The sequence below is a fragment of the Dipodomys merriami genome, unplaced genomic scaffold (genome assembly GCF_024711535.1).
Source record: "Dipodomys merriami isolate MVZ:Mamm:240054 unplaced genomic scaffold, mDipMer1.0.p SCAF_30, whole genome shotgun sequence".
In the NCBI taxonomy this organism is placed as follows: domain Eukaryota; kingdom Metazoa; phylum Chordata; class Mammalia; order Rodentia; family Heteromyidae; genus Dipodomys; species Dipodomys merriami.
The window spans coordinates 14467073-14491203 of record NW_027204493.1 but is presented as its reverse complement, the minus strand read 5'-3'; the positions used below and the strand labels follow the sequence as shown (position 1 = coordinate 14491203).

At 38.5% G+C, this 24131-nt stretch overlaps 2 protein-coding genes and 1 pseudogene across 5 annotated transcripts in view; 2 read left to right on the top strand and 1 right to left on the bottom strand.

Annotated features, from left to right (window-relative positions):
* The window catches only part of Plpp1 (phospholipid phosphatase 1), an 82420-nt gene extending 59852 nt beyond the window's left edge, over positions 1-22568 (top strand). For all 4 annotated transcript variants that reach the window (XM_070041174.1, XM_070041175.1, XM_070041176.1 and 1 more), the window contains 3 exons: positions 14200-14257; positions 21509-21685; positions 22169-22568. In XM_070041174.1, the coding sequence (XP_069897275.1) occupies positions 14200-14257; positions 21509-21685; positions 22169-22300 (367 nt within the window). In that variant the 3' untranslated portion in view covers positions 22301-22568. The remainder of the gene's footprint in view (positions 1-14199; positions 14258-21508; positions 21686-22168) is intronic.
* Positions 687-775, top strand: LOC138840831 (small nucleolar RNA U3; annotated as a pseudogene).
* Mtrex (Mtr4 exosome RNA helicase) overlaps positions 20746-24131 on the bottom strand; it is a 57883-nt gene continuing 54497 nt past the window's right edge. The window contains exon 27 of the mRNA XM_070041173.1: positions 20746-22799. Coding sequence (XP_069897274.1) covers positions 22747-22799 — 53 coding nt within the window. The 3' untranslated portion in view covers positions 20746-22746. The remainder of the gene's footprint in view (positions 22800-24131) is intronic.

Sequence of the window (24131 nt, the reverse complement as noted above, 5' to 3'; positions counted from 1 at the left end):
CAAGACATCTTTGCTTCCCATCTTCATGGAGTTTAGTCTAGCAAGGAATACTTACCTTAAACAAATGGTGAGAATGGAAGAGAACCTTCCTGGAAAGAAGCCAAAGAATAGACAGGTTGTTGAGTGACAAGCTGTGTGGTGATGAGGAGGAATGATATGGCTGTTGTCTAATGAAGAGGGAAAAGTGACCAGAGGTAGGCAGTCAAGAAATAGTATGTGGTAGAAAACAGTACTGTTAATTTTGGCTCAGGTGAGCAAATGTTTTTATAAGAGGAATAGAGAAAAAATAGTCCAGAAATGTCTTTGTGGAGTGATGAAGGCCCCATCACGCCACAAGAAAGCTGAAGATCTCCTTTTCTGCCTTCATAGGATTATAGAGCCAAGCAATATCCTAAGGAAAGGCTCTTTAGTTGGCTAGCTAGGAGATGTAGTGAATCTTCAGGGAAGAGTTTGAAGATAGAGGACAAAAACGAGATTTTAACAGTGGAACAGTTCCATAGTGTACAGTGGAGGAATTAGAATGGAGGGAGTGAACAAAAAGCTTGGTTGGGAAGAGAAAGCTTATTAGAAGTGAGACTGAAATTTAGGACTTTTTAAAATATAGAGTAAGAACCCAAATCTAACAGATAAAATTATCACAAACTATTCATCTGAAGCTTAGCTCTACAGTTTAAAAAAAAAATACCAAGACTATACTTTCAGGGATCATTTCTATGGTTTGTTACTAGAGAAAAATCACAGTTCACGTAGAGTACTGAAATCAAAACAACTCTGAGACTACATCTAGTCCCTGTTAGATTGGCCAACATTTTGAGTTTGAACCACAACAAATGCTGGCAGGAATGTGGGGACAAAGGAACCCTACTGCACTGCTAGTAGGAATGTAAACTAGTACCACCACTCTGGAAAATATTTTGGAGGTTCTTCAGAAGACTAAACATAGACCTTCCCTACAATCTAGCCATACCACTCCTAGGCATCTTCTCTAAGCATTATGAACCAGGATATGATAAGGACAGCTGCAAATCATTATTCATTGCCACACTATCCACAATAGCCAAGATATGGAAACAGCCCAGATGGCCCACAATAGACAAGTGGATCCAAAATGGGATACCTATGTACAATAGAATTTTACACAGCCATTAGAAAGAATAAAATAATCTCATTTGTAGGGAAATGGATGGAACTAAAACAATCATGTTAAGTGAGGTAAGCCAAGATCAGAGAGACAAATGGCACACGCTCTCTCTGATATGCTGAAGTTCGATCTAAAATGCACTGGGATATGACAAATTACACAGGATTCTAGATACTCACATACAGTGAAACCAAAAGAGGATAGCCTTAGGAGAGAATCACAAAGGTGCAATGCCTATGCACCACTTCACATTTACATAAATATATATATACATATATATATTGAAACTAGCTCCTAAGATACAGAAACAAAAGACTTTTAAAATGTTTTTTTTCTTTTTCTGATGAGTCTATATTCTTTACCTTATATGTGGTGTGTTCACATGTGTATCTTTGGGAGGGTGGGAGGGAGGGTACAGAACTTGAGGAAAAAGGGTGAAAAAGTGCAGCAGTAGACCTCACTGGACATTGATGAAAATGAACTGTACAACCCATGGGTGGAGATGGGAGGGAGGGAATGGGAGAGAAGGAGGGAACAGATGACACTGTATAAGGAAATGTACTCATTACCTGACTCATGTAAATATAACTCTGTACATCACCTCTATATTAACAATAAAATAAATAAAACCATAAAAGTTGGGTGTGGTGGCTCATGTTTGTAAATTTAGCTACTCAAGAGGAAGAATCAAGAAGATTGAGTCTAAGCCAGTTTAGGAAAAAAATCAATGAGACCCTATCTCAAAAACAAACCAAGTATTTGAGCGCTGGTGGCTCATGCCTGTAATCCTAGGTACACCAGAAAACCAGAAGTGGCACTGTGGCTCAAGTGGTAACGTGTTCACCTTGAGCTGAAAAGCTGAGGGACAGCGCCCAGGCCCAGAGTTCAAGCCCCATGACCGAATAAAACAACAACAACAACCAAAAAAACAAAAAACAAAACAACAAAAAACAAGTGTGGTGGTATACTCCAAGTTCTCAAGAGGTGGAGATGGAAGGATTGAGGATCAAGATCAATTCAGGCAAAGTTAGTGTAAGGCCCTAACTGAAAAAGAAACAAAGCAAAAGGATTGGGGGCATGCTCACGTGGTGGAAAGTACCAAGTTGAATCAATCTCCAGTCCAATGAACAACACAACAAACATACAAAGCCAGGTGTGATGGCTCATGCCAACAATCCCATACTTGGGAAGGCTTGAGGCAGGAGGATTGTGAGGCCAAACCTGGGCTGTAGAACAGTGAAACCCTAACACAGGGAAACAACAATTAATACACACACATAGACATACACATGCACACATGCACTAATGAAAACTCCCTTTATGGATTTAAATCACAAAGGAAAATAAAATTGGGTATAGATACTCTTTGGCTTATAATGGGATAATCCTGATAAACCCATCATAAATTGGGAATGTTATAAGTAAAAAAATATAATAGACCTACCAAACATCCCTCTTGATTATATGGCTGACTAGGAACTATGGCTTACTACCACTGCCCAGAACTGCAGGATGTTGCATCATTATATCATATATTGAAAAGATCAAAATTCCAAGTACAGTTTCTGTTTAATGCTTAATGAGTATTACTTTCATGCCATGATAAAGTTGAAAATTTGTATGTTAAACTATTATAATAATGAGATCTGAAGAATTTAGTTGATCTGCTTTTTAAAAATTCCTTCCTCCCTCCATCCCTCCCTCTCTCCCTTTCTCCCTTCTTTTCTCCCCTTTTTTAGGATCCACACACTTGTTAGGCAAGTACTCTACTGCTTAGCCATTCTTCCAGCTGATTATCTATTAAATAGCTTTATTGACATATAATTCATATGCCCTAAAATGTATAGTGAATACCTTTCTATGAATGGTATTCACCAAGACATCTATTCTTTCTGTCCTTTCAGTGTTTTTAGAATGTTGCATAAGAGGAAGCATATTGTGAGAACTTTGTTGTGTTTGCATTCTTTCATTTAATGTTTCTGTAGTGTTTCATCCATGTTTATTTTTCATCCATTCCTCTTCTTCTCATCCTCTGTCTCCCTATCCCTCTCTCTTTCTGTCCCTCCCTATCTTCCACATTGAGACAAGATATCAATATATAGCTCACATTGGCTTTGAATTGTCTGTATAGCTTAGGCTAGTCTTAAATTTATGGTCCTCCTATCTCTATCTCTTTTTTTTGGGGGGGGGGGTGGTCCGGTCATGGAGCCTGAACTCTGGGCCTGGGCGCTGTCCCTCAGCTCTTCAGCTCAAGGCTAGCGCTCTACCACTTGAGCCACAGCGCCCCTTCTGGCTTTTTTCTTTTTGCTTATGTGGTGCTGAGGAATCGAACACAGGGCCTCATGCATGCAAGGCAAGCGCTCTACCACTGAGCCACCTTCCCAGCCCCTATCTATCTCTATCTCTTGAATGATGCTTGTCTACCTTTCTGAGAAGCCATCCAACTTGCATAGTGATTGTACTACCTTCAGTCTTTCCAAGAACGTTTGAGAGTTTCACTTGCTTCTGTTCCTTGCATCCTTTGGTATTAGTTAGTTTTATTTTACTCTACAGAGCATTGTTTTGGGGTCTCAGTATGATTTTAATTTATATTTATTATGTTTTGAGCATCTTTTCTTGTGCTTTTTGGTCTATTCAACCGTCATCATCTGAGAAATGGCTATTCAACTCTTTAGCCCATTAAAAAAAATGGGTTGTCTTGTTTTACTAAATTTTAAGAGTTTTATCTATATCCAGGATAATTTTCCTTTGTTAAGTGTGTTTTGAATGATTTTCTCAACAAGCTGTTCCTGCCTTTCATTTTTTAATTTTTCGTTGAAGTTTACAACAGTATAATGTTGATGAAACTTAATTTATCTTTTTATGATTTGTATTTTTAGTGTTTCAAGAAATCTTTACTTGCCTGAAGATTGAAAATATTTTTCCATATGCTTTTTCTGATTCACTTGATTTTCAGTTATGAATATTTTTTTCTCCACTGGCTATCCAGTTGTTAGGTTTATTGATGAAACAACATCCTTTTTACATTGAATTATCTTGGTACTTTTATTGAAAATGTATCTGTAAGCTCAATCTATTTACATGATACTTCTCTCTTTCTGCTAGTCTTTCTGTAGGTCTTAAACAAAGTACTATAAATCCTTTTACTTTGTTCTTCATTTAAATTTGCTTTGTCTATTGGCATTAGGTGCTTGGACCAAACATCATGGTGGCAAAGATGTATCATACAGGAACTTCATTATCTCATAGTGGACAGGAAACAGAGAGAATGCAACTGGGGGCCATGTATAATCTTTAAAGCCATATACTCTGTAACCTACTTTCTCTGGGTAGGCACTACCACCTATAGGTAGTAGTGGAACCTGTAGGTTCCACAACCTCTCAAAATAGTGCCACTAGCATGAACTGGAACCTAGTGTTCAACAACCTGAGCCTGAGGGGATAGTTCATAGTGAAACCATTACATACACATTTTTTAAAATACCATACTAAGTTTTTAATGTTTCTTGATTATATTATAAAAAGAGATTGTGTGTGTGCTTTTAAGTTCCAGTTGTTTTAGATTGTGAAGAAATATAGTTGAGTTTTATTTTGACCTCATGCCTGCAATGTTGGTAATTTAACAAAATTATTATCTCAAGTATAACTTGGTGCCTTAGGTTTTCTTCTCCCATTCACATTGTTTGAGAATAAAGAGAATTATAATCCTTCTTTTTCTTTCATTGTTGCTTTTTATTTCTTTTTCTTGTTGTACACTGGCTAAGACTTGTAGTACACAAAGTTGACATGATTACAGCAGATACATATTTGAAAAGAATATGTATTCTATCCACATAATAAACTCAGAAAAATAGTGTTGTCATCTTGAAGTTTAGACAAATTAGCAAGAAAGTGGAGGAATGGATCTAATGATGTATGTAAATCTTTGGTGAAGAACTTTAAGCAGTTTCAGAGTAGTACAGGATGAAGGATTTGGAATTCAAGTTATTGTCAGTGTTATATGTTTCAGCATTAAGTATTCTACCTTAGGTCTTCCAGCAACAAATTCTCAGCTTTTGTTTGCCTGGAAATGTCTTTTATTTTTTACTTCATTTTCCAACAACAATTTTAGTGGATATAACTTTTTGTAGTAATTTTTTTCTCTACAGTGAATGTGTTATTGCACAGTACTCTGATCTCCATTGTTTCTGAAGAAAGATGGACTATTAATCATGTTACATCTTCCTATGTGTGGTGCATTTTGTTTTTTCTCTAAATCTGTTTTGTTTTGCTATAACAGAATATAATAGAGCAACATAAACAGAGGATTTTTTTAAACTCATTGTTTTGGAGGCTGGGAAGTTCAAGGGTGAGGGACTGACATTTGGTAAGGGCCTTCTTTCTGTGTCATAGCATTGGGGAAAATATTACATGGCATTTGTGTGGTAGGGGATGGAATATGAAGGAGGGATTAGGAAGAGAGGAAAGGCAAGAGAGGAGAGAAAATGAATGAATGAATGAATGAAAGAAGGGAGTAGAGCTCAATTTATCCTTAGTGATGCATAATGTCATCAAAGTTCATTGATGAGGGCAGAGTCATCATCACCTAATCACCTCTTAAAGGTTCCACCTCTCAACACTGTTGTTGCCTTGGAGGTTAAGTTCTAACATGTGAACTTTGAAAGACACAAACCATAGCAGAGTAGACTGCTTCAGTTACCTAGTAGACATATATTTTACTTTTTAAGAAACTGAAAAGCCATTTTTTTTCTGAAGTGGTTATGCCAGTATGCATTCCCACCAGCAGAGTGGGAGAGTTGTTCTATTGTTTACATTGTTGCCAGTGAGTGGGGTGATTGTGTCTGTGTGCTTCCACCTGGCCTGCCCAGTGTGCACAACAGTACTGAAGTCTGAACTTAGGGCCTGGGCACTGTCCTTTAGCTTTATTTAGCCTTTTCACTCAAGGCTGGTGGTCTACTGCCTGAAGCCACACTCCATTTCTAGCTTTTTACTGGTTAATTGGAGATCATAGTCTCATGGACCTACCTAGGAAGGCTTTGAACCATAATCTTCAGATCTCAGCCTCCTGAATAGCTAGGATTACAAAGGTGAGCTACCAGTGTCCAGCTTCATGGCTGAATTTTTTAATTGTACCATTTTAATATTTGATATTATATTTAATTCACATTTCTCTAATAACTGTGATATTGATCTTTTCTATATACTTATTTACCATTATTATATCTTCATTTTTATGAAATATTTCATCCATTTAAAATTATTTTCTTCTGATTGAAAAGCTAGTCTTTTGTATCAGTTGTATGTTTTATTGCATTTTTTCCCCAATCTGTGGTTTAGCTTTTAATTTTCTTGAGGCAAAATACTGCCTTTTGAGGAACAGATGTTTTAGCCTTTGATTAAATTTGTTTGATCTTTACATTTTTACTTTGTGCTTTTTATTCCTATTTAAGAATTTTATTGAGGAGGGTGACATTGATAAAGATGCACTCTATTCATAAACTGATTTGTTACACAGCACCTCCTTTGTACAACTACAGATAATAAAAAATAAGAAATTTTTTTCCTAACCTAAAATCATAAAGACATGAAGAATTTCTCCTATTTTTCCATAAGTTTTATACTTTTAAGAATTGTTCAGAGGTTTGTACTGATGCGGGGATTTTGCTTCATAGATCTGTAAATGAAAAGAATAGGAAGGAAAAAGGACCAGAAAGTGTTTTTGTGTCCCTTAGTCAGAGGCAATCTTAGTGTGATCCTGTTTGGGTCATAAATGTCACATTGTTTCTTAATCTGTTATTACCTGTAAAATAACTTGATAAGTGAGGTATATTATAAGCATGTTTTAATTTATGAATACAATAAAAAAACTTCCCAATTATTTGTTCTTGATGAAAATTTCAGTTGTACATCTTTAAAACCTTCATTTATTGATGTCTTTTTAAAGGTTAAAACTATTTAATTTACTAAGAACCAAAGAAGTGTACTTATTTTCAGTGATCATAGATAATGTGGGAGTTTAGCATCTCCTTACTATCTGGTGTAAATATACAGAACATTTGTCTCCTTCCCTTCACCCTCTCTCCCTGCCTCTTTTTCTCTTCTTTTTTGTTTTTGTTTTCCTTTCCCATTTCCCCCTTTTCCCTTTCCTTTCCTTTTGATTGAACTTGAACTCAAGCCCTTTACCACTTGAGCTATATTCCCAGACTACTTTTAGCATTCTTGTAACATAGTCATGGATAGTAGTATGTTCCACTCTTATTGAAGAAGCATCTTGAGGAAGATGAAGATCAGCATCATAATTTTCATCCCGGAAACTGTAACAATGGAAGTGGGGTCTCAGCTTCAGGACTTTTCTACCAAATGCTGTGGGTATGTCTTTAAAAATCTCTCTCCTGGACTAACCTCCATAAAACAGGAAAACTTACCTTTTACTGTCAGCCAAGGCATTTAAGAAAGTCATTGTTGTGATTAAGGTTGCCTTGTTGAAATTAAAAGAAAAAATTTTAGAAAAATGTGATTTCCATCAGTGTTTCCAGAATGACTCAGTTGTTGTCAATTGTAGAGATATATAATATTGGTCCATAATTGTGGTTTTGCTTGCTGTTCTATTGTGGAATATAGTGTGGCTGGACACAAACTTTCCTACTACTTTTCTCTTGAAATTTAAAATTCAGGAAGCCCCAAAAATGTAAAAACATTTCAGTCTAAACATCATGTATAGCTTAGTACTATGGTATACCCTCCTCTTTTGATTTATTTGCCTCCGTAGCCTGCTACCAAATACTTTTTAAATTATAAAATTACAATGCTTGGCCTGGGAGGGAAGGAACTTAAGCACCCGAAATGAGTCATTTTTGTTAACTGTATAAATGAGTCAGAGAGTTACATGTTAGGATGAGAATATCCTGCAATTGTGGTTTTTAATTTTTTCCCATTGATTTTCTCCCTTTCTCCCCACCTCCCTTTTTTGCACATGTGTACTCTTGGACAGAGTCTGCTATCTCTGCTATCACAAAAATTTTACTGGACTTTGAGTTCTAAACATAAAAGGGAGAATGGTTTAATAGAATGCTTATTAATTTTAATATCTAGACACTTCATACTCTGTTTAAAATTAGTACTTGAGAGCTTTCAAAGGGGTATTGTTACAGCATTCAAACATGCAATTAAGAGTGTCATGTGAATATCAGTAGAATATCTGAACTTGTAGTTCATAATTATAGCTCCCTTCTGAGTCTTTTCTTTAGGTAAGTGGCTTAGAATAATCTGATGGTATTGTTAAAACATATCAAGAATGGTTTTGTTAGGTGGGGAACAAGTTTTCACAGGTGGCTATTGATCTTGGGACCACACTTTGAGAACCACTACTGTAGGTCACATAGACTGGAGCCTTGCATGGTATCTTCCTCCGGATGTAGGATCTGGTATTTATCCTGTTTGATACGAAAATTGCAGAATGTGTGCAGCTAACTGGTTTGCTTGTTATAGTACACTACAGAAACCTATTGGCTGATTTTAATAGATTCACTTTTTTTTTCTTGCTTTTAAGTTCTTTTCTTTCCCTTCTCTTTTCCTTTTTCTCTCTCCTCTTCTCTCTTCCTCCCCTTCCCCTTTTTCCTCTTCCTCTCCCCTCCTTTTAACTCCTATCTTCTTCCATATCCTCTCCTCTCTTCCTGTCTCCTTTCCCTCTCTCCTTTCTTGGATTGGGATGGGTCACAATGGGATTTTGTTCGTGCTATACCACTGAACTTCATCCACACTTTTAAACTATGTGTTTAAGTGTAAACTTGGTGTTTGTGATCAGTTTGGGGTGATTGATCTCCATCTCTATGAATTAGATAGCAAATATAAAGTTGTTTCGATTGTAGTTACCTTGTATTGTTTTGATGTCAAATAACAATATGTATGCTTGCACATAAGAAAGTTTCCCTTTTTTAAGTGTGACCCCCCCCCCATGCAAGTAAATAAAGCTGAAATTCAAGTATGTGTCTTGTATAAGACAAGAAAAAAATTAATACGAAACCTGTGAAAACCCATCATAACTTGGCTGGTGCCTTCTAAGTACTTAAGTGTCTGGTAAAACTTGCTAGAGCAGCATCTTCTATATAGTATAAGTGTAGATATTACTGAATAACCTTTTGCTTTCCAACATATTAATTTGTTTATTAGCCTTATTGTATTTTTCATGCATGAGCATGTCAGTAACCACATACCTTCTGCATCTATATGGAAATATCTACATATACAGTGAGGTAGGGGAATGATTTTAAATGATTTTTCACTTTGTAAGAGAGCCTTACTATATTTTAAAAAAGAATATGACTCAAAAGGGCATTGGTTGCCAGGTGCCGGTGGCTCACACCTGTAATCCTAGCTACTCAGGAGGCTGAGATCTGAGGATCATGGTTCAAAGCCAACCTGGGCAGGAAAGTCCATGAGACTCTTATCTCCAATAAACCTCTAGAAAACTGGAAGTGGCATTGTGGCTTAAGTGGTAGAGCACTCATCTTGAGTTGAAGAGCACAGGGACAGCGCCCAAGCCCAGAGTTCAAGCCCCATAACTGACAAAAGTTAAGTAAGTAAATAAATAAATAAATAAATAAATAAAATGTATTGAGCACCTACTGAATGTGTAACTGGGAAAAGATGTGATATCATTCAAGGAATCTACCAATAGTTTTATATCTCTATACATTCTGATTTTTATTTATTTTTGTTTTTATTTTTTATTTTTTTGCGGTTGTGGGGCTTGAACTCTGAGCCTGGGTGCTGTCCCTCAGCTCTTCAGCTCAAGGTGAGCGCTCTACCACTTGAGCTACAGTGCCACTTCCGGTTTTCTAGTGGTTTATTGGAGATAGGAGTCTCATGTCTCTCTTGCCCGGGCTGGCTTTGAACCGTGATCCTCAGATCTCAGCCTCCTGAGTAGCTAGGATTACAGGCGTGAGCCACCAGCGCCCGGCTTGATTTTTATTTTTAAAATGATGAATATGCCTTAATTTAAGTAACAGAGGACAGCCAGGGCTATTTTAAAAAATCTTGTTCCTCCTGTCCCAACTTCTGCTATAATGGAGGGAGAAGATTGAGTAGGAAATGATTTTAACCTGAGTAACTTGGGCTGAGTTTGATAAATTTGAGTGCAGTAAGGCTCTTTTTCCCTTGGAATAACTGCTAACTGGTGTGTGTGTGTGTGTGTGTGTGTGTGTGTGTGTGTGTGTGTGTGTGTGTGTGTGTGTGTGTGTGTGTGTGTGTGTGTGTGTGTGTGTGTGTGTGTGTGTGTGTGTGTGTGTGTGTGTGTGTGTGTGTGTGTGTGTGTGTGTGTGTGTTTCTCGTGTGTTTCTCGTGTGTGTGTTTCTCGTGTGTGTGTTTCTCGTGTGTGTGTTTCTCGTGTGTGTGTTTCTCGTGTGTGTGTGTGTGTTTCGTGTGTGTGTGTGTTTCCCCGTCCCCGGGTTGAACTCAGGGCGTAGGCACTGTCTCTGAGCTTTGTGCTCTAGCATTCTACCACTTGAGCCACTGCTCCACTTCCAGCATTTTGGTGGTTAATTCGAGCTAAGAGTCTCACTGACTTTCCTGCCCAGGCTGGCTTTGAACTGTGATCCTCAGATCTCAGCCTCCTGAGTAGCTAGTTTTACAGACATGAACCACTGGCACCCAGCTCTGTAGTCTGTTTTTTTTTTTTTTTTTTTTTTAATTTTTTTTTGTCCGGTTGTGGGGCCTGAACTCTGGGCCTGAGCACTGTCCCTCAGCTCTTCAGCTCAAGGCCAGTGCTCTACCACTTGAGCCCCAGCGCCACTTCCGGCTTTTTTCTTTTTGCTTATGTGGTGCTGAGGAATCGAACCCAGGGCCTCAGGCATGCAAGGCAAGCGCTCTACCACTGAGCCAACTTCCCAGCCCTGTAGTCTGTTTTTTAAGGAAAGATTTCATGGAGTAATCAGCTGCTGAATTGACTCAAGTAATATTTATGGAAGGAATGTAGCAAGCTTAGTCTAGGAGAGAGGATGAACAAGTACAGCTTGAACACATCAGGAGCTAATTAGTAGTTTGTTAACAGATGGCGGCTCTGGAGAAGTTGGCGAGGCTTAGAGAAGTCTGTTACTTTGTGTTCAGCAGTTTGTTCTAATGATGGGTGTGATACACAAGCAAAATGCTCGTTTTGTTTTAGTATTTGCAAAATATATTTAGCTATCCTTTCTTTAGACTATAGTCTAAATGTACTAGAAAGGTAATCTAAAGATTCTGTTATTTTAACAGCAAGAGGAATTGGGATACTAAAGAAAATGTAACTTTTCTGCTTTTGTCACTGAGTACAAAAGCTCTTAAGGGAGGTATTGAGGCACTGTGCCTAGTCCTCATGAGCTGCAGTGATGTCACCTGGTCTATCTGAAAGGAACAGGTGTGACCTGTCTGGCAAGCTTCCTAATGAACTCTAATAATTTGACAGTTGTTTGGGTCTTGGTCTCTTCTCTTGTTACTGGTGTATCTGCTTTAATTTTATCTAAAGACACTTTTCTTGCTCTCTTGGTTCTGGTGACTAGAAATTAATGATTTCCTGATATGCAGGAAGGTTAAAAGTTGGCAGACTAGTTGCAGGTTACATAAACACACACTATTTGAAAACCATCACTTCCATCTTACCTTTAGCCTGTTTGGCTGGTGCTCTACCACTTTAAGCCACACCTCCAGTCTGACTTTTTTCAGCTTAACTTGAAGATGGAGTCTAGGACTTTTCTACTGGAGTTGGCTTTGAACTGTGATCTCTTAAATCTCAGCTGAAAGTAGGATTACAGTTTTGAGCTAATGGCAACAGCTGTTTTGTGATTTTCTTTTTTTAACTTTTGAGAATGCAGGGTACTGGGAAAAAGACAATTTGGTTGTAGGAGAACAAATTGATGATTATCCAGGTTCCTTGTAATATAATCTCCCCATAAGCCCTCAAGCATTAAGAAATATTTTGTATCAGTTCATTTCTGGTGGATATGGTTATCTTTGTAATTTATAAAGTACGTTGAACATGGATTAGATGCTGGGAGTACAGAAGAGGAGGAGGAGAAAGGAAGAGGAAGAATGAGATATGGTGAATGGTTATGGGGTTCAGATTGAGTTTAATCACCTTCCTAGGAGAAAGGGCTATCCTGACTGACAAAGCCTAGGCCTTGAACTGATGGCCTGAGCCTGTCTGTGATCAAGGGTAACATTCTATTATGTGAACAACAGTGCTACTTCTGGCTTTTTTGAATAGTTTTTTGGAGATGAATCTATTTTCCTGCCCAGGCTGGCTTCTAACTACAATCCTCAAATCTGAGCCTCCTGTAGCTAAGATTACAGGCATGAGCCACCAGCGCTGAGCTAAACCAATGCTTTAGTTTGCCATTTTAATAGAAATTCACAGTAATGTAGTCAAGGCTGATGTAATTGATTGTTTAAGGTTGCTTATTGTTTGATGGACCATTCCCCAGAATTAATGCAGCATCCTTTTGAAGGACATCTTTATCCCTATAAACTTTCTCTCAAATATTTTCCTAAGATTTGATGAAAAGCTGAGTTATTTCATCTTTATTATAGGTATAATAATGAAGAGATTGTAGTCTATGGTTAATTGAAATTTAAGATTCATTAAAGTCTAAGGATAGGGCTCTTAGCTAGACCAAAATCTTCACCATTTCAGTTAAGGTCACTGTGATGAAAAAATGGGGCTTGAACTCTGGGCCTGAGCACTGTCCCTCAGCTCTTCAGCTCAAGGCTAGTGCTCTACCACTTGAGCTACAGCGCCACTTCTGGTTTTCTGGTGGTTTATTGGAGATAAAGAGTTTCATGGACTTTCCCGCCCTGGTGGGCTTTGAACTACGATCCTCAGATCTCAGCCTCTTGAGTAGCCAGGATTACAGGTGTGAGCCTCTGGTGCCTGGTTTAATCAGGTTTAATTATATAATTTCTAGATGACACAGGAAACTAAAAGGTTCTCTCTTTTAGGAATGTGTCTGACTTACAAAAAGACAAAGTTCTTGGATTAAAAATGTTTTTTTCTAGAGCCACCATTAACATGTATTTAAGTAGTATTTACTTCCCCACCTACCATATGCCACTTACATACTTTTTGATGAGCCTTTTCTCTTCTGAATCCACCATCCACTGTATACTTCTTTCGAATAAAACAGAGTGTATGTACAGTGTGTGTAAGAGACATTCCAGGGCTTTGCTTGGGTGCTTTCCACACCTCCACTAACATGCCCACTTTCTCATTGCAATGGCTAATTCTGTGTAAGAAGAACTTATATCTGCAGTATTAACTTCAGTTTTCCTTTTTAGTAGTACCATAAAAATGTTACGTGCTGTCGTTTTTAGGTATAAAGATGATACTCAGATGTCTGTGGACTATAATAATGAGATATTCATCTGGTTCAACACTGTCAGTGCACAATTTAAAGAGGAGTATCAAACCAAAACACTTAATCTGTTTGGAAAGACAAGATACATGCTCATGGAAAACACACAAACATATGGATGGAAAAAATGAAGTAACTGAGTATTTCATAGGAAGTTATTACATTATTCAGGAGCAGATGCTATAATTGGAAAATAAACCTTAAATATGGGCTTATGAGTTTTTATGTAATAAAGTCAAGGCCACTTATACTAGTTATGGCTTGTGAAGTATTACTCCTGACATCTGAAGAAATGCTTGACAAGTGTGCTCATGACTCATTGCCTATCCTGAAGGTTTCAATACAGTGATACTGCTGTATAGATATCAGTGATACTGTGTCGCCATCTGCCATCAGACCTTTTGTACACTCCATAATGTTCTTGTGACAGTTGTCCTCCACCCCCCCATCCTGATAATTATTAAAAGGTGAAGGGAAGGAGCCACATGCACTGTGAAGCTCTAAGCCTTATAAAATTAATAATAGTCTAGGGCGGGGGTGTGGCTCAGTCAGAGAATGCGTGTTGAAGTATGCCCAAGGAAGGCTGCTTATGATCTCCAGCACCATGAGGGGCAAAAGAAAGGAGTAGCCTCAGCTTCTAAGAGGAAAGTATTGATATTTTTCTTCTTTCTCTTTTAGATTGTCCTTCTACTCAGGCCACTCTTCGTTCTCCATGTACTGCATGCTGTTCGTAGCAGTAAGTATTCTGTGCCTACTGATAGTTGGAATATGCAGTGTGTGGGTGGCAGCTATGCATAGGTGTCTTTGATGCTGCACAGGGCAGGCAAAAGTGAACATATCAGCAAGTCTCTTAAGAGTTTCCTGCTAAGAATGTGCATCCTTAAATTTGGGACACTTCTGGAGCCTACACCTGTAACAGTCACCCCTGAGAGCCACTCCTAACCTCTCAATGTGGGTTCACAGTCCTGCCTGATACTTTGCTTCTGCTGTCTGCTGTTGAGTTGAACTTGATTATCAACAGCAAAGCAGCTATTGTGACTTCTGTTGAAGCAGTTTTTGTTTTCCTTTCACTTGCTGAACTTTCCCCACACAGCTTTCCATGGGACCAGTTTTTCCACTTCTGGGAGTTGTCTGTGGCACTCCCTGGTCCATTTCTAATCATTGGCTTATGGAGCAGCATGGTCATTTGCATGTATGTTACTCTTAAGTTCCCCTAGAGGCATTAGAAAAGATCTGTACCTGTATTTTGCTTATAAAACTAAATGAATGTGTCATTTTTGGTTTTGTGTCTGTCTGTCTGGGTTTGATTTAGGGCTTTATACTTGCTAGGCAGACTCTCTACCACTTGAGTCATAGCCACCTTAACCCTGGGTGTATTTTTTCCAGTAATTAATAGAAGACCAAGCTTGAAAACACATTCAAGGAATCTTTGAAGATCAGTTTCAATTCTTTTATAATGTTTTCTATTTACATAGTACTTAACAAAATTATATGTATACTCTGTATTATGTATTACCAACATTTAGAGGAAAAGGAGAGCTTTCTATCCTAACTGATCAGCTATACATCATCTTCATAGATTCTCATGTAATTGTATTCCATGTATATCTGCAGATTTCTACATTTTCTTTAATCATGTTAAATGATGTATGAGTATTTCAGGGTTAAGTTAAAAATTCTATCATGTGTAATATTAAGGGTAGATTAATGGGAGTTAATTTGGCCTAAGAATTTATTTATTTTTTTTTTTTGGTCCGGTCGTGGGGCCTGAACTCTGGGCCTGGGCGCTGTCCCTCAGCTCTTCAGCTCAAGGCGAGAGCGCTCTACCACTTGAGCCACAGAGCCACTTCCGGCTTTTTTACCTTTTTGCTTATGTGGTGCTGAGGAATCGAACCCAGGGCCTCAGGCGTGCAAGGCAAGCGTTCTACCACTGAGCCATCTTCCCAGCCCTGGCCTAAGAATTTAAAATCACCTGTACCAGAATCTTATTTGAAAAACCAAATTTCCTAAGTTAAAACTATTGTGAAAGTCAGATATTGGTGGCTCACACCTATAATCTTAGCTACTTAGGGGTTGAGATCTGAGGATCATGGTTTGAAGACAGAAACATCCATGAGACTCTTAACTCCAATTAATCAAAACTGGAAGTGGAGGTGTAGCTCAATTGGTGCCTGGGGCAAAAAAGCCAAGCAGGAGTTCGCGCCCCAGTACATGAAAAAAAGAAAAGAAAGTAAAAATTGCAGGTGCCATGTAACATGTAAAATTCATATCTACAATGAAATACCCCTCTGTATAACTTGTAAGCTGAATTTAAAAAAAAAAAATCCAGACACAAAATATCAAGCCATTACAGACTCATTTTTGGCTTCTCCAACAGTCTGGAAATTTTTAAATCTTTCATAGCAACAGAATGCAAGCTCAGCAGAATTAAGGGCTTCCTTTTTAACACCTAAATGATTGTATAGATGTTCCATGAGAAGTGTAATTTACTTCAAGGTAGTTAACAGCATATGCCATTGTCACATTTTACTAGGAAAATTTGCTTTCCTCTCAAAGGGAGCCAACATATATTTTGCTCTTTTAAAAATAGGACACTTGAACAAATGTTAGGTGAGGTAACAGGGAGAGCACTCCTCAAAGCACCAATTAGTAACTATACCGAACTATTTTTGAAGTGTTGAACCTGACTCACAGGATCTGTGGTTTGCTATCCTCTCACCTGAGATAGCATCATCTTAGTCCTTTTTCAGAGACTTGGCAAATCTTTGATACTTGACTTGCACTTTACATTCTTGAAAATGCTTTCTCATAATCTTTATGAAAAAAGTATCAGTGACTTCCACCATTTCTCTGATGCAAAGGAGAGGCCTCTGAGAGGAGAGGCTAATGTCTCTGATCTTTCAAGGTATCTCTTGACAATCAGTAACACTTGCTGTATTGATAAAAAGTCCTCTAAGAAGTCTCACTGATGAGATATTGGTGTGCTGAGTGGACACACACATATACACAAAGGGAAAATTACTTCAACCATGACGTGGTAAATGGGTTAATGTGAGCCATTTAGAAGTAAATTATGAGGAAAAAGTCCAGATGCCTAAGTTTGTTGCAGCCTTCCTGGAGAAGCCTAGCCACGCACTGCCTTTTCCTGACTCTAGACAGTGGAAATATTTACTTGATTGGGATTAGTCCCAGATTTGATTTCAGTTCTGAATACATAGATGTCTAGATGTCTCCTTGCTTTGCAGCTCTCCTATTTATATGCAACATTTAGCTTCCTTTTTCCCAAATTCCTTAGGCAGTGATTCATCTTGATGCCCTGGGCATCTTGGCATCATGCATCAGTCCCAGGTTTGGGTGGAGATGTGCAGTCATTTAAGAATTTCTAACACCTAGAAATTAACTTCCAGTTAAAAATGCCTTACAGCCATCCCATTGATTATTGTTCTGCCCTGATTGGTAGCCCAGCGTTGCACTAGCAGAGGTGCCTTGACTGGTGGAAGCTCAAGGAAGAAGCTGCTCCGCATACATACGGCCAGTTTAAGCGTTTAATACTACCCTTGAATTTGGCTGATCGTTAAGACTTCCAAATTTGGGTGGTTATTCAGAACAGTCATGGTACTAGACATGAGAAATGCATGAAAAGATTTTTTTCCTATTATTGTGAAAGTTGAACCACCAGATTGCTAATATCACTGCCTGTTACAAAGTCCCTCACTGTTTCAAGCTTTCTTCTCTGCCACAAACTGCTTCTTAGTTGCTACTCGCCTATTGAAGCCTTCTTTAATTTTTCACACCACCCTTTTCTTACAATTTTACACCACCCATTTCAATCCATCACTTAGAACTGTTGACATTTCATGACTCTGTTTCTGGGACTGGGAAGAACATCTGAGCCTTGGGCAAATGAGAAAGAGCTCCTGGCCCATAGAAAAACACGAGTCGGGGCTGGGAAGGTGGCTCAGCGGTAGAATGCATGCCTTGCAAGCATGAGGCCCTGGGTTTGATTCCTCAGCACCACATAAGCAAAAAGAAAAAAGCCAGAAGTGGCGCTGTGGCTCAATGGTGGAGTGCTAGCCTTGAGCTGAAGAGCTGATGGACAGCGCCCAGACCCAGAGTTCAGGCCCCATGACCGGCAAAAAACAAAACAAACAAACAAAAAAGAAAAACACGAGTCAAGCTGTAGATGGTGAATTAGAAGCCCAAACTGGAAGACTAAACTGAGACCCACATTATAGTTGGGACAGCCTATTTGTTTGCTGGATGTGGTATTAGAAGCAGATCGAGGTTCAAAGCTAGCTGGGGCAGGAAAGGCTGTGAGTCTCTTCTCTCTAGTTAACTACCTAAAAACTGGAAGTGGAGCTGGGACTCAACATGGTAGTGTACTAGCCTTGAGCAAAAAAAGTTCAGGGATAATGCCTAGGCCCTAAATTCAAGTCCTATAACCAACGTAAAGCTGCATAACTTTAGTAGAAATAAAACAAAAACAAGATTTTGATTAAACACACAAAGGGAAGCTCTAAATTGACCTTCTGTATCTTTGGCTTTAACGTAGCACATTCCCTGAGAACCTCCCTAAAGGAAAGCTATTTATAATGAAGCCGCACATGGAATGGAACTAATGCCTCACCAGTACCTGGACCTACTCTATGTCTAATGGGCCACCTGGGTTTTCACAGCCACAGCCCCCCCACCTTATGGCTTGCTCTCTTTGTCTGTTTCCTTCATAACTTTAGATTGCAAACAGCCTATCAAGTACCCAATAGGTACGTTTTAACAACTTCTGAAAATAGACAACTCTGAACTTCCAGTGGGAATTTCTGAGGGAGAATAAAGTCCAGCACATCTTGGAGGAGCCTGGTTTAAACTATCTTGTGTGTTCTTTTGTGAGAGAAGGCAGGGCAACATTTTCCAAATAAGACTCACCCCTTCATCAGTAGTTTTCTTTAGGAGGGCAATTTGAAAGTATCAGCTAATGCTGCTGAGCCTGTCTGGTACCACATATTCTTCTGTTAAAAGATGAAAGAATTAAATGCCTTACCCAGAATGGGCTAATGCCCCTATCAACAGACGACACAAATGGGGAAAGGAGTTAAGTTTTGAGTTTGCAAAGGCAGGGACAATAATGAGCCTTTTGCTATAAGCTCTGTCCCTATTTCTAGTTTTAGCTTCAGACATTGTTTCTCTGTAGCAGTTAGGGAATGATGGAGAGATTCTTTGAAGTCATATGAAGTACTTGCTTTGTCCAAAATCATGGGTAATGTGCAGCGACACTCCTGTAACCAGAAGCTGTTTTCTGGCATCCAGCTCACACATTGTTAGTTAGCTTTGTTCTGACCAAGTGCTCTGATGTGATGTGTTCAAGAACTTCAGGATAAAAATAGGCTGGCTATGGGCTTTTAAAGAAATATCTTAAAAATAGAATTTTAAAAAGTGGTAGACTTTTTAGCCAAGTGCTCAACTAAGCATCTCCAGGCAGTGAGATCTTAAAATGTTTGTACTGTAGAACCTGAAAAAGACAGGAAGTGAAGCCTACTCACACAGATTAATAGCCTGGGACAAAAGTCACAGTGGAATTCTAGGCATGTCACCTATGAATCAAGGTCTAAAAAACTCCTGGTGGTGTTTACTTTCTTGGGGTCAACTGAAATAGAGAAGTCTTCATAGGCAAGAGTAAAGATCTATGAGATGCCTGTCTTTCACAGGGAAACACTCAGTACTCATGCCCCATGAAAACACAGTACTCCCAATTAGCAACTTTTCTCAAGACATGGCTATTGGCACCCAGAGGAACCAGTGTATAGAACATAGACTAGGTGCAGAACTAAAAGCAGATCCCTGAAGTCCTTCAACGTAGAATAATTTCCTGCATCTATGAGTTTCATTGATGGGAAATGTGTCTACATAGATGGATGTATAAGAAGAAACTTATAGGGGCAAAGATTTTCCTAAAGTATGCTGCAGCTTATTTGATTACTGATCCAGAGTGAATAAATTCCCTTCTTTAGGATGTTGGGGAAGAAATCTGGGCAAAATAATACTTCATAGTCACAATTAACAAAAACAATGTGATACCTACAATAGAAGTCAGGATTCTTTGGAAGGAAAATACTGCTGAGGGAATTTTAGAATCTTACATGAGACTTAAGAGTCCTGAATTTCCCTTAGGTTGGAGGTACAAAATGGAAGCAGTTTAATTAAGTCCCATTTTAGAGGGTTTTTTTTTTCTTGCTTTGTCCTAAGTGGTAGGGCTTAAGATATCTCTGTTCAGAAGCCTGTGATTCCTAGGTATATATTTTTAGTCAGAGTAGCCTGTTGGTGATAACTGAACTTTCTGACAGCAATATCCAAAGCTTGGTTTCACCATAGTCTTTTCTACTTGAGTTTCTTTCTAGTTAAGGGAGATATAATGAGCAAATCTTGAGACAAGTCCCTTTTTTTTGCTACTACTGTCATAGTTGGAGTAACAACAAAAAATAAGGTTTGGGGTAAGGGAATCCACAGAATTCCAGTAGCACTTAATCTAGCAAATGAGTCAGACCAGTTAAACAGCTGGTATGCTCTTTTAGAACTAGATGTTTATACTGTGTACTTGATAAAATTAGACAACCTCTGGGTATTTGCCAGCTGCTGAGAACAGAACACCCTAAAGCAGTGCCCAACTGGGAATGGATTTGCACATCTATTTTAAATAGGTAGTGTCAATGGGCAGAGCCTTGGAAATTCTGAAGACTACACTTAATTTAAGTCTGAGTCATAAATTATTGCACAAAATTTTTTAATGAATGCTAATATTATACTTTTACTGACAGGTCTTACTGTGTAGTTTTAGCTTCCCTATCTGTGATCCTCTGCCTCATTCTCCAGAGTGCTGGAATTATAGTTGTGTACTACCTACCCAATAAACTTAATTTCTATTATTTATTTTTTGGGGGGGGCCCGGTCGTGGGGCCTGAACTCTGGGCCTAGGTGCTGTCCCTCAGCTCTTCAGCTCAAGGCTAGCACTCTACCACTTGAGCCACAGCGCCACTTCCGGCTTTTTTCTTTTTGCTTATGTGGTGCTGAGGAATCGAACCCAGGGCCTCAGGCATGCAAGGCAAGCGCTCTACCACTGAGCCACCTTCCCAGCCCCCAATAAACTTAATTGCGAATACTGCAATTTTATATTCTTAGAACTAGTAGAAAGTTATATCCTTAGTGAGTAGAAATTACGCTTTAAAAAGTGAGAAGATTCACTCAAGAATTTATTTTGCATCAAAAATTTAAAATAGGGTGGTAGAATAGCTCCAGTGGTAAAGTGACTGCTTAGCAAGTATAAGGCCCTGACTCCAGTACCACAAAAACAACCAACAAAATCTTGAGATACTAATGCATCCAAAGTGAGAAGGTAGGTATCAGAAAAAGGAAATATTCACGTCTCATAGTACCAAAAAAGGATGCTACAATGTGTGTTATTATTTGAGCCAATTTTATTTATTTACACTGATAATGTGTTTAGTCTTAGTGACTCCGTTAAATAGTTGGAGGCTAGCAGAGCTTTCAAGTAAACTGGCGAGTTAAGCAAACAGTCCTTAGAAGGGCTGGGGCAAGCTGTGCTGAGCATGCTAGCAGTTTATCTCAAAACTAGAACTAATTACAACATTGTATTTAACAACCCAAACAGCAAAGGGAGGAGCTGACTTGAAATACTGTCTAAAAAGTCATAAACAAACCACTGGCTTTATAATTTGAAGGGTAAAATAGCCAGATAGAATATATACTATTGCAACTTATGGTTGCAATAGTATATATTCTTTTATGCTTAAAGATATTAACTTTTAAGGCATTAAGTACAAGAATACTTGAAGTTCTATTCCATATATAGTAGCTAGTCTGATAGTCAATTTGAATGCCAACCCTTTAGAAGCATGGTGATACTTACTGGAATATATTCTATTTTCAGTTGGCATAGTAAATGAACTATTTTCTTTATTCTTATCGTTTCTGTTAGCTTTACCTTCAAGCCAGGATGAAGGGAGATTGGGCAAGACTCTTACGTCCCACACTACAATTTGGTCTTGTTGCTGTATCCATTTATGTGGGCCTTTCTCGAGTTTCTGATTACAAACACCATTGGAGCGATGTGTTGACTGGACTCATTCAAGGAGCTGTGGTTGCAATATTAGTTGTAAGTATACAGGGCAGCAGCCAACATCTTGATACCATCAAGATTTAGATAATAAGTAGAAGAAAAAAAAACCCAATGAGAAATCTGACAAGGCAGGGAATGTGACTAAGAATCATGTGTTTAAAGTAAATCTTAAGGACATACAGTGGATAAAAATTAGGTTACTATTTACAAACTCAAAAGTTGAGACCTGTGGCTATAAACAATTTTCTTTCTGGTATGAAAACTTATGTATGTAACACTTTTATTAAGTGTTAGTAGACTGAAACTATTTACCAAAAGCATAACAAAGCAACTCTAAATGCATTTTTTTAAAAATCCTATTAGCTACTAATTTTTTATAGTCTAAATTTTTACATTCAATGCATATCCTTTTGCTTATCTTTGCCAACAGATTCTTGCACCTTTTTATGTGGTTTTTAAGCTTAGGTAAATTGCACTAGTAAATATAAGTAACTTCCATATGTAACTTGTTCCATATAGGCTGTATATGTATCGGATTTCTTCAAGGCAAGAAATTCTCCCTTTAAAGAAAGAAAAGAGGAGGACTCTCATACAACTCTGCATGAAACACCAACAACAGGAAATCACTATCGGAACAATCACCAGCCCTAAAGGGTAGCAAGATGGCAGATGAAACTGGCCTGTTTTCTAAAGGAAAATGACTGCAACTAGAAGGCAAGAGGATGTGTCTTTCTTCCTGGTGTACAGGCCTTTACAGGACTGCTGCTGCTATGCCTCCTGAATGCCCACTTTATGTATATAATCACATTTAACACAATGGTTATCTAATAGCTCTAAGATCATCAAAAAAAATATCAAGCCTTCCACTAAAGCAATGCCCCACCTATACATTTTTATTAAAAAATGTAATGCTTATGTACATATGTGTATGTAATATGCTTTCCCATAATGTTTGATTTAAATATAATACATATTAAAATGTGTAAGGACAACTGTCTTGAGATGAGAGAACCACAACACTTGTAAGCATTTGTAGTCAACTATAATCAAACCAGAGGTGAGTATTTTTAAATCCCATGTTCCTTAAGTTGACTCTTTTATAAGTAGAGGCTGGCAGCAAACACGATATCTCGCTTGATTTTGGTGATTCCTAAGAGAAAAGAAAATACTGTTTAGGCTTTCAAAGACAGCATGACAATCCTAATTAAATTATAGTACCTCATAAATCAAAATCACACAGGTTGGTCTAAGATACCTAAAGGAATTCACAGCCTCCTAAAGATGGAAAACTTAAGACAGACAGACCTCTACTCTTTGACTGTGAAGTACACTGAATATGTAGGGGTAGTGTTTAAAACTGCTAAAAAAAAAATCATCTGGAGAGTAATATAGTTTTAGTAACTATGTGAGATTCTTTTTGTTGTAAGGACAGATATACATGTTTTAGTTTTAAAACTTTCATACTTGTCGGGTGCCCATGGCTCACGCCTGTAATCCTAGCTACTCAGGAGGCTGAGATCTGAGGATCTCGGTTCAAAGCCAGCCTGGGCAGGAAAGTCCATGAAACTCTTAATCTCCAAAAAGCCAGCCTTGGCAGGAAAGTCCATGAAACTCTTAATCTCCAATAAACCACCAGAAAAATGAAAGTGGCACTATAGTTCAAGTGGAAGAGCGCTAGCCTTGAGCTGAAGAGCTGAAGGACAGCGCTCAGGCCCAGAGTTCAAGGCCCATGACCGACAAAAAAAAAAGAAAAAGAAAAATTCATACTTAAATTGAAAAATACACCAGTCTCTCTCTCTCTCTCTTTTTTTTTTTTGGTCAGTCCTGGGGCTTGAACTCTGGGCCTAAGCTCTCACTGAGCTACTGCTCAGGGCTAGTGTTCTACCACTTGAGCCACAGTGCCACTTCCAGCTTTTTCAGAGTAGTTTATTAGAAACTAGAGTCTCAGGGAACTTTTCTGCCCAGCTGGCTTCAAATGGTGATCCTCAGATCTCAGCCTTCTCAGTAGCTAAAGTTACAGGTGTGAACCACCAGGCCAGGCAATAAGCCAGTTTTTGCAAATCTCTTCTTATCACCTATGCAGAAATAATGAGCATTGACAGCCTGCCATTCTTTGATTTTTCTCAGCCAAAATTCATTCAGGAGGAAAAGACAAATCTATTTAACAAATGTACTTATTTCCTCTACCTACCCCCAAATCCTTGGCCCAGTGACCCTGCTAACTTGCTACACTACTTATACATCATTCTTGAGATCCAAACCTCTAAATTATTGCAGAGAAAGGCCTGGGCCTTCCAACCCCCTACTTCTACAGTCACTGATCAGTCTGCTCCAGCCACACTAGCCTCTTACTGCCACGTAAATATACCAAGTATTTATAGAGCTTCAAATGTCACTCCCTTTCTTTGTGGAGGCTGCCTGGCCATCTCATCTATCCCCCAAATCTTTTGTCATGTTTTATTCCTGTATACTTAAAACCATC